The sequence below is a fragment of the Bombus vancouverensis genome, chromosome 1 (assembly GCF_051014615.1).
Source record: "Bombus vancouverensis nearcticus chromosome 1, iyBomVanc1_principal, whole genome shotgun sequence".
Lineage (NCBI taxonomy): Eukaryota > Metazoa > Arthropoda > Insecta > Hymenoptera > Apidae > Bombus > Bombus vancouverensis.
In genome coordinates this window covers 16,483,663-16,492,458 of record NC_134911.1, presented here as the reverse complement: position 1 = coordinate 16,492,458, position 8,796 = coordinate 16,483,663, and the positions used below count along the sequence as shown (strand labels likewise).

At 43.7% G+C, this 8,796-nt stretch overlaps 1 protein-coding gene across 2 annotated transcripts in view; it reads right to left on the bottom strand.

Moving 5' to 3' along the window:
* The window catches only part of Shrm (shroom), a 127,053-nt gene that overhangs the window by 3,292 nt on the left and 114,965 nt on the right, over window positions 1-8,796 (bottom strand). For both annotated transcript variants that reach the window (XM_033327714.2, XM_033327715.2), the window contains exons 8-12: window positions 6,666-7,269; window positions 5,252-6,218; window positions 4,443-4,587; window positions 1,407-1,620; window positions 400-666 (exon numbers count right to left, since the gene is read on the bottom strand). In XM_033327714.2, coding sequence (XP_033183605.1) covers window positions 400-666; window positions 1,407-1,620; window positions 4,443-4,587; window positions 5,252-6,218; window positions 6,666-7,269 — 2,197 coding nt within the window. The remainder of the gene's footprint in view (window positions 1-399; window positions 667-1,406; window positions 1,621-4,442; window positions 4,588-5,251; window positions 6,219-6,665; window positions 7,270-8,796) is intronic.

The window sequence follows — 8,796 nt, the reverse complement described above, 5'->3', positions numbered from 1 at the left end:
TAAATCAAGACGACTTTCTGCCTGGCACATGATTAATTGCACCTGCATTCTCCGTCCTTCCTGTTCAACAATTACAAATCGCCTTACGAAAGCACGTAACACAGCGAGTCGATGACAACGCAAGGACGCCGAGTAAAATTTCAATAAACGCGTATTCACTCCAACGCGGTCCGTGTTTATTTAAAATATCTTGCTTCGACGACAAATTATCGCTGTTTGCTTCGGCCGATCGACCTTGTATCCTACCCGTTTATCAATTTACGCGTACATTTCCAGAAAAAAAAATTAAATATTAATATCCGCGCATTTAATTAAACTATTACTCATTGTCTGTCGGTCCTTGTTCAGTAAAATTATTCACGTAATAGATTAAATACATTATTTAAATTAAAAATTTACCCTTTCCGCGTGATCAGCCGGCATTCCGTACAGAGCATTCTCAGCTCGAGCCAATCTACCGCTCAGGCCAAGAAGAAGGCTCGTGATCTTGCCTACTTCCTCCACGTGGAGCCGATACTTGGAAGCTTCCGCTGGTCTCGCGACCGCGGTGATCCTCGTGGCGACTCGCGCTCCCAAAGCTTCGTTTACATCTCCCTCTTCTCGCACGGCTTCCTGTTCCGCTCTCAGAACCACCAGCTTCTTGTCCAACCTCATCATCAGCTCCTCCTGCGAAGAAAATCGACAACGTTTCAAGGATTCGCCCTTTTCGACCGCGTGACAGAACGCAAGGGAAGCAGTCCGTTGTTCGCGTCATTTTTAACACAGTTTGATCAATGGGAAGATGAATTAGGCGACAGAGGATTAGAATCCTGATGACTTGATGCGAAAGGGAAAGCAAGGTACAAGCATATGTCTCGGTTTAAGAGAGTTGAAGGATGATTATATAGAAAAAAAGGAAGAGCTCGGTTCCGGGAATCGTTCGCATAAATTAATACATTCGCAGCTGGTAATTTTAAGGAAAGTTCCTGCGATTAAAGAACGAGTAAGAATTTTAAGAATGTACTTTCAAATACCCCATGCCTTATACTAGTTACTGTTGTTAATTTAAGTAAACGTATTTTCAGAGTTATTGATCATTGAAGAGCTTTATGAAAAAGGAAGCCATAAAACAAAACTTTGAATCGACCAAATTATTGGAATTTTAGTTCTAGTATTTCAAATTCGTAGCTATAATGGCTCTTAAAGAGCCGCGCTATGTTTAGAAAATAAATTACATATTGCCCATATTTCTCACAGAACTGTAACTCATTTTTCAGAAAACTTCTCGATAGATTTCGTGATCTTGGTCCAATTAGATAGGATTGATCTAATCATATTTCCAAAAAAATCATTAAAACCGTAATATTACGTCACCGACCACTGAGCGTATTAATACAACTAACTCCCTTCCATAAAAAATTCCTTACCTTTTTCTGCCTGAGATCAAGACTGTCGGTGGGAACGACAGGCGGCGACGAGTCTTCCTGCCGCGTCAACCCCTCGACGGTCACGTCACGCGTGTATCTTGTGAGGAATCTCGCCTTTCCTTCGGATGTGGTGAAGTAAGCCGATGTCGGGGACAGAGGACTCGTCAAGTCCGTCGATAATGGAGTGACGGGAGTAGAGGGTATCGTCTCGTGCCTGTAACAAGCATAGTTTCCATCTCTAAATCATTCGTTGGCGACTGGTCTTGATGTAATCCTGGCGATCACGGGCCACAAAAATCCTTGAGCAAAATTCGTGATCGTGGACGACACGGATTGCATCAGCCGGCAGCATGACTCACGATCGAATCGATCGGCACGTTTTGTACAACGGGGAACGTCGCACGGATGATTTACTGTCTCCATGCAAACGCATGTCTTGTCGCGCGGAACCACGTGGTTTCTCGTAATACGCTCTGCTCAGAGTTTGAGGAATTCGAATTGTCGTGGTTCTCCGTTCGTTAAATGATGGATGGCCACGTAGATAGAGCACGACTAAAGTATTTAAGTTAGATGCATTCTCTCGAGATACTACAATACTATACTATCGGAGAATCCCTCTAGTAGTAATTAATCGCTCGCCTTATAGTACAATATCGAGTGACACACATGATTAGAATCAGGATTACGATTAAACAAAAAGAAGTTTAATTTGAATTTTGAACAAGCAACAGTTCATCTTAATGTTATGCATGTTTCGATTCCTATAATTCCCATTAAATTTCGATTCCCATAAAAGTGTAGAATATATGCAAGTATGTGAAAGAAATAGAATAGAGAAAAAAATATTAAGCGAATCTTCGGAGTTCCTTTTTATAGCCGCTAGAAAAATCGCATCGCAAGGGGTTAGTCGTACTATAAGAGCGATTTTATAAAAGAGGAGAAAGTGATAAAGAAAGGAAAGCGCGGTTTGTGGCAGTTCGAAGAGTAAGCCCACCGATTAGCCGATTGTAACGCTCGACTCGGCTCGCTCGTTGAACTGCAGGGAATTAATGAAAAGCGGAAGTGGATGCTGCAGCGAATATAACCACCATGCCGCGTTTACGCGCAGATCTTACGCGCCGCGCTTCAAGAAGCCACCCGTGACCGCTTTCGAAAGCGTTTCTGCTCCACCGGGGTGTGGTAGGAAGCTCTTTTGCTCGGGTTCTCCGTATAGTTAACGAAGCAAACGTTACAAAGTTGTACCGGTGCCTACGGGGAAACGTTAGTTAGGCGGAACGACTCTAGGGCGTATAGTTAGTTAGTTCGCTATGAACGGATCAGCGGATGTTCTCAAGTCGGCGATTAGTTCAGATTGTACGGGAGTAGGTATTGCGAAAGGGAACATGGGTTTTAATGTACTTCTCCGTATCTTTGGTCTCCATGGTGGACGTGTTCTCGTGGCGTGGAGATTGTGACGACAACCGCGAGCTAAGATCGAGCGAAACGATGTCACTGCTAGTTCGTGTGAGACTGGCGAACGAAATGATGCGTAGACCACCAAGTAGCTAGCCTAACAATATCATTTATGGTTAGTTACGTAACCGCCTTGCGCCTCTAGTACTTTCTCCCGGCGCGTGCCAGCGAAAATATTGTCCTCGATTGGTCGGGTGGTTCCAGATTGGCGGGAAAGGGAAAAACTCGTTTCTCCGTCGAAATTAATCAGTGACAACTTTAAAAGGCACTGAAGAACGTTCGTGGCTACCTTTACTAACTTAATCGCCGAAAACTATTTTTCACTTTTCTTTTACGAGAAGCAAAATGTATGAAGATATTAAATTTTATTTCAAGATCTAATAGCCTTCCTGCGTTCTTTGTATCATTTCCAAACCAATCATCTTTTTATCGTTAAAGAACTTTTAAAGTCTGAGCACGATATGTGACTTCAATTTTACGTTCAATATTAAAAATCATTTTGTTTGCCAAAATAAGAACAAAATTGGAACGTAAAAATTCGAGGATAATGACAGATTCATCGTCCCTTCTCGCGATCTCGTAAAACGTAATCAAACAGGAACACGAAAGAAGTAACGACAGATATATGACGAACGATTAGAAAATTATAAATCATACAAATAGTCCAGACAATTTATCCTGTGTCATCGATTCATACCGCCTCTTGAAAACGACAATTATATCCCGACGTTAATAGAGTTCGTTTAACGATGCCTGACTGGGAATCTCGCGGTCACGCCCACGTAAACGTCACTCGCCATCCAATAAAGGTCCTTTCCATGAGCGACGACCTCTTTAGTCGAGGATCTTGTTTGCGGTGCAACGTGAAAAAGGGAAAACTCCTTGACACCGTTCCGCCGCGACCGAAGCGGGAAATTTTCTGGAATCGCGCGAATTGCCCCAATCGTGAAAATTTATAAGACTCGACCGCGTTTTTGTAACTAGATCTGTATCTAATCCCGGCGATCGGGGACTCGATTGATAATGCTGCATGGTCGAGGTGTTCGGTGAAAGTGGCAGTCGCAGGTTCGCACATGGAACAACCTGTATGAAATATCGACGTGGCGTATCGTCTGGGACGATCGGTTAACATTTATGTAACGATAATGAGAGGAAACGGCGCGGATAGCTGAGAGAACATGCAAATGATAGTTTCAAAGCTATGGAAATTATAGGATTTTGCATGGTCGTTTCAATCGAACATCGCTCGCTATGAGTTTAAAGTAATAATCTATAAAGTGAAATGCGGCTTAAAAGTATCTTCTGAATTTCAATCTATCGTGAAGTATGCTTCTTTCTACGATTCGTGACTATTATCTCGGGACTATTATCAAGTTATCATTATAATTTGGAACGATAAACATACAAAATTTATATTATGTAGATTTAACATTTCGAACTTTAATCTACGGATCCTCGCGGTAATATTTCCAACGTCTAAACAAGGAACAAATAACATTCCTTTGTACAACACACGCGGGAATCTCCTTGATAACCAGTTTCCAAAGAGCCTCCAATTATTCGAATTACAATAATAATACTCACTTTTTCTCCTCGTCTCCGTTCTCGGAGCACGGGGTCGTCGGTTCCTCGAGGGAGAGTCGGCGCCTAGGTCGCGGTTGCAAGGTCGCTTCCACCCTGAACAAACCGGTAACATAGTCGGTAGGCTTTTTATGCTCCGGCGCTGGAACTGATAAGAACAAATCGTTATACGGCTTGATTGTTCTGTTCAGCGAATTTCTGCATGCTTGGAATCCACGTGCGAGCATATACGTTGTACGTGAAGAGGAACCGAGCTAAAGGCAATAACGACGCGTAATTGAATAATACGGTTGACCCGTCGATTGGTTTAACGCTTATTAAAATAAAAGGTCGACGGCCCGGCCAGTGGACTCCACCTCGTTGCAGATGACGCACGAGCGCATCAACGGACGTGTGGTAGATTTGTATGTAACTAGTAACTACAAACTAGCTTGCGTATCTTATCGGTGTGTCCGCGAGTGTCGTATGAATGGTAAAAATTTCGACAAGCCGATCGAAGTCGATGACACTAGCCAGGCTAAATTTGCTCGCGATAAGTCGTCGATGGAATAGGAGAATTACTAATATCGATGTCTGGCTGACTTTTATGCGACGTAATTGTCTGGAACGCGGGTAATCCGGGATCAGTCTAAACCAGGGATCAAAGACCCAGGGACCAAAGATGAAAGAATAAAATGTGACAGATATAAAACATGTCTAAAGATTTTACGTTCGACCGAAAGCTAACGGTATTCTTTAACGTTTTTTTTCTTTCCCTTTTTTCTTTTTTTTTTTTTTTTTATCAATAAGATATCGACGAGACCACAACTCACCTAGAAGAGGTACCAGTTTGTCGTTCGGATTGAGCTGGCTCGCCAAATCCCTGCCCAGTTCCTCACATTCGATTTCTTCTGGCAGTTTCTTTCGGCACAGTGGAATTTCCTGAGTCTTGGTTGGTGTTTCGCACTCCGTTGGCTCCAAGATTTCGGTCTGCGAGGCAGCGTCACTGGTAGCAGTATTCACTCGGAGCACAACTTCGGTACGTTGCAACAATGTCAGTCCCTCTATTCCTGGTTGAGGCGACATACACGGTGATACCGGAGGAGATGGTCTGTCTTCCTCGACTGGAGAATTCCTCGACGACGATGAAGAAGAAGCCTTCGACACGCTCGAGATCGAGGACGTCGAGGACCTTCCTCCGGATCTGGACTTACTCGACGAGGAAGACCTGTCTACTCTCAGCTCGATCTCGTTCGTTTGACTCGAACGGACGGGCGAGCTAGATCTGTTCGAGGAACCAGTGTTGTCCGTTTGTGTAGGACTGGAGACTTTTCTGTTGTTAGGTGAAGAATTGTCGCTCTTAGAGAAACTGTTGGATAATATCCGCGGCGAAACACGAGGATCTGACGATCTACCGGACGAAGAACTGGAACAGCTTCCAGATCGTCTCGGTACGGCGCCTCTCGAGCTGTCTCCTTCCATCTGATCCGGTGTTCTAGGAGGTGAATTGGTCGGGGCTGCAGGCCTTTCCGTAACGGCCGACGCCTCGATGGAGCTTCGAACTTCGTGACCTCGTGGCCAGCAACTGTCCGTCGTGATCGTCATTGTCGTGGATGCCGACGATGTCGTAATGCATGTAGTGATCGCGCTGGTCGACGTCGACGTAGCGTTCATTCTCTTCTCGTTACGCCGATTGAGCAGCTCGATGTTCTGCGAGGTCATTTCGATGGTGGCGCTTCGCTCGCGGAAGAAATCCTCCTCGACAACCGATGAGGGCGCGTCCATGCTTCGACTCTGTTTCTAATTGTAATTTATTCGATTAATCTTTCGTTTAAGTATAAGAGAGACGAAAATTTTCATAGAATTAAACATATATAGATTCTAAATATTTGTTCACAGATGATGGATTTTCCAACTAACTAATAAAAAAGTAATTACTAAGCTGTCTAGTTTATGACTTTATGGGAAATTAAAATTTTTAAAGATGTACATACGAATAGCGTAATATGAAAGAGTCTGGTAATTACTAATATAAAATAAATACAGTAAAATTTTCTTCTCTACTTCCTTACTACTTCCCTACTACGTACCATAAGAAAACAGTAAGTACTACGAGTACTTCGAGGAAACACTACTCACTATAAGAAAGAATATATCAATAATGGCTGTGCTGTTCCACTGAGGTAACCTACTCCAGCGAGGATGTATCGGTACAATACGCGCTAAACGTCCGAAAAGAAATATTACCTCTCTGTTCTGAGGTAGGGGTTCGCAACTGGCCGCCAGCTTCCTGCGTTCGCGTTCCAGCTGTCGGTTCCTGTCGTTAAGGATCTCGACGCTCTGGGGCGACAGCCGTTCCCTACGTTGCTCATAATCGTGCCTTTTCTCTTGCTGCCTCTTCTCCTGATGATGATGATGATGGTGATGATGCTGATGTCGATCCTCCAGGTTATCGTTATTATTATTCTCGCTGGTTCGTGATCTCGCCTCACTTGACTGCAGTTTCTTGTTCAAATCGTGCGACAACTTTCCGATCACCTCCGCCGAGTGTTGCTGCTGTTGTTGTTGTTGTTGCTGTTGCGCGGACCGTTCCTCCAACCGATGATGAAGAGCGTCCACGCTGTGAGACTTGGAAAGCTCTGGCTGTTGCGGATGATGATTGTTGTGATGGTGATGGTGCTGCAACGGATGATGAGGCGTGACGCGCAGAAGAACCGGATCGTCGTGATCCCGCGGCGGTGGCCAGTCCTCTAGACGAGATGTCGGTGACATGGTTCTTTTGTAACTGCCCTCGGTGTCGGGCGCTCCTCGTTCTCGACGATACGCCAAGTAAGAGGCCTTCGATTGACTCCTAGGACGAGAAAATTGGATGCTTACGTTAGGAGATCCTGATGAAGTTAGATCGCAAAGACAGTTGTTCAGAAAGTCGTACTTAAATTTCGTTACGCACTTTCCGAACAACTCAACTACTTATCGATAACCTACTTGATTGACTAGTTTCGTTGTGCAACTACAAAAACATTGTAGGAGTTAGAACCAAAGACCCAAGGAGTTAGAACGAAAGACGAAGAGTAATTATTCGTCTAACGCTGGCTGTTTGAAAAGTTTACACCGTGTGATTTACAGTGTGATCGATTGCGAAGTAAGACAGTTAGCGTTGTAGATTAGGATCGATGCAATCTTTAGGAATTTTTGAATTACGTAACGATTCGCATCGACCTAAATTCTTACGGTTTTCTTATCTTCATTTTTATTGCCGTAGGATATCTTAGCGAAGATGATCCACCGTCTAGCAAGACAAATACTGTTCTATATTACAATCGCGTCTTCGTCATTTGTTTGATCCGGCACCACGCCCGAAATTTCTGTTATTGCTCAGCTATCAAAAATAAACGGACGAAAATAGAGCATCGCGAAACAGGAAATACGCACATGGTAAGGTTCGAACGTAAATAGTTGCGCATCTGTTCGCTTTGATCGTGCGACTTGACGTACCTACGACTACAAGGTTAGGTTATACTTGAATTTCCAGTTCGCGCCTGCTTAGAGACAGGTTCGTTCGAATTTCGATGAGGTTCGTTCGTATGAACTCGCGTCTGATTATCCAGAAGGCGGTGTCTTTCTAACTGGACGCGATACACGTTGATGGTCGGAGAAAAAAGTGGACGATTCGTAAACACGCGATTTCCTCGAAATTTAGATTCCATGTTCTTTCTCGAACGTGTCACGATTTCTTGTTTGTATTTAGTTCAGACGCAAACGTTCGAGAGCAATTACGAGTGATAAACTTACGCATAATTGCTCTTTGAACTTTTAGATTCTTTTCGTGACCTGCGGAATTTTTTATTTCGATATCTTTAGCGAGAGGGTCGTGAAATGGCAATAAACTTGAAATACGAGGCAATTCAATAGAATGCAACGTTTATGTTCGGCCGGAGGGTCTGCTGCTAGTTACCCTATTAATACTCGATAGAAATTATCTGCGTACATATATTCATAAGCCTAATTACTGCGTCGTGATCAAATTTCGAGTATTGGCGGAATCGCGATTAAACGGAGACCCTCATCCACGGACAAGGCATAAATAAGCATACGAGCCGATAGAATGGAAATTCTTTACCGATCCCGTTTCTACGCCCATATTTAATGCACTTCGCCGCGATATTTACGTTTCTGCGCGTAATTGACGCGCAATTATACGCTAGAGAATTCTAATAAAGCCAGTGGAACGGGACGTTTGCCCACGTCCATGAACAAAATGTCGATTCCGGCTCGTTATAAATAGTATATTCTCTTTTATTCGATGTAATTTATTCTCATATTTGCAATGGCGCATGGGATTGGCGTTAAGGTTTGTCGAACCTATTCGTGATTCCAC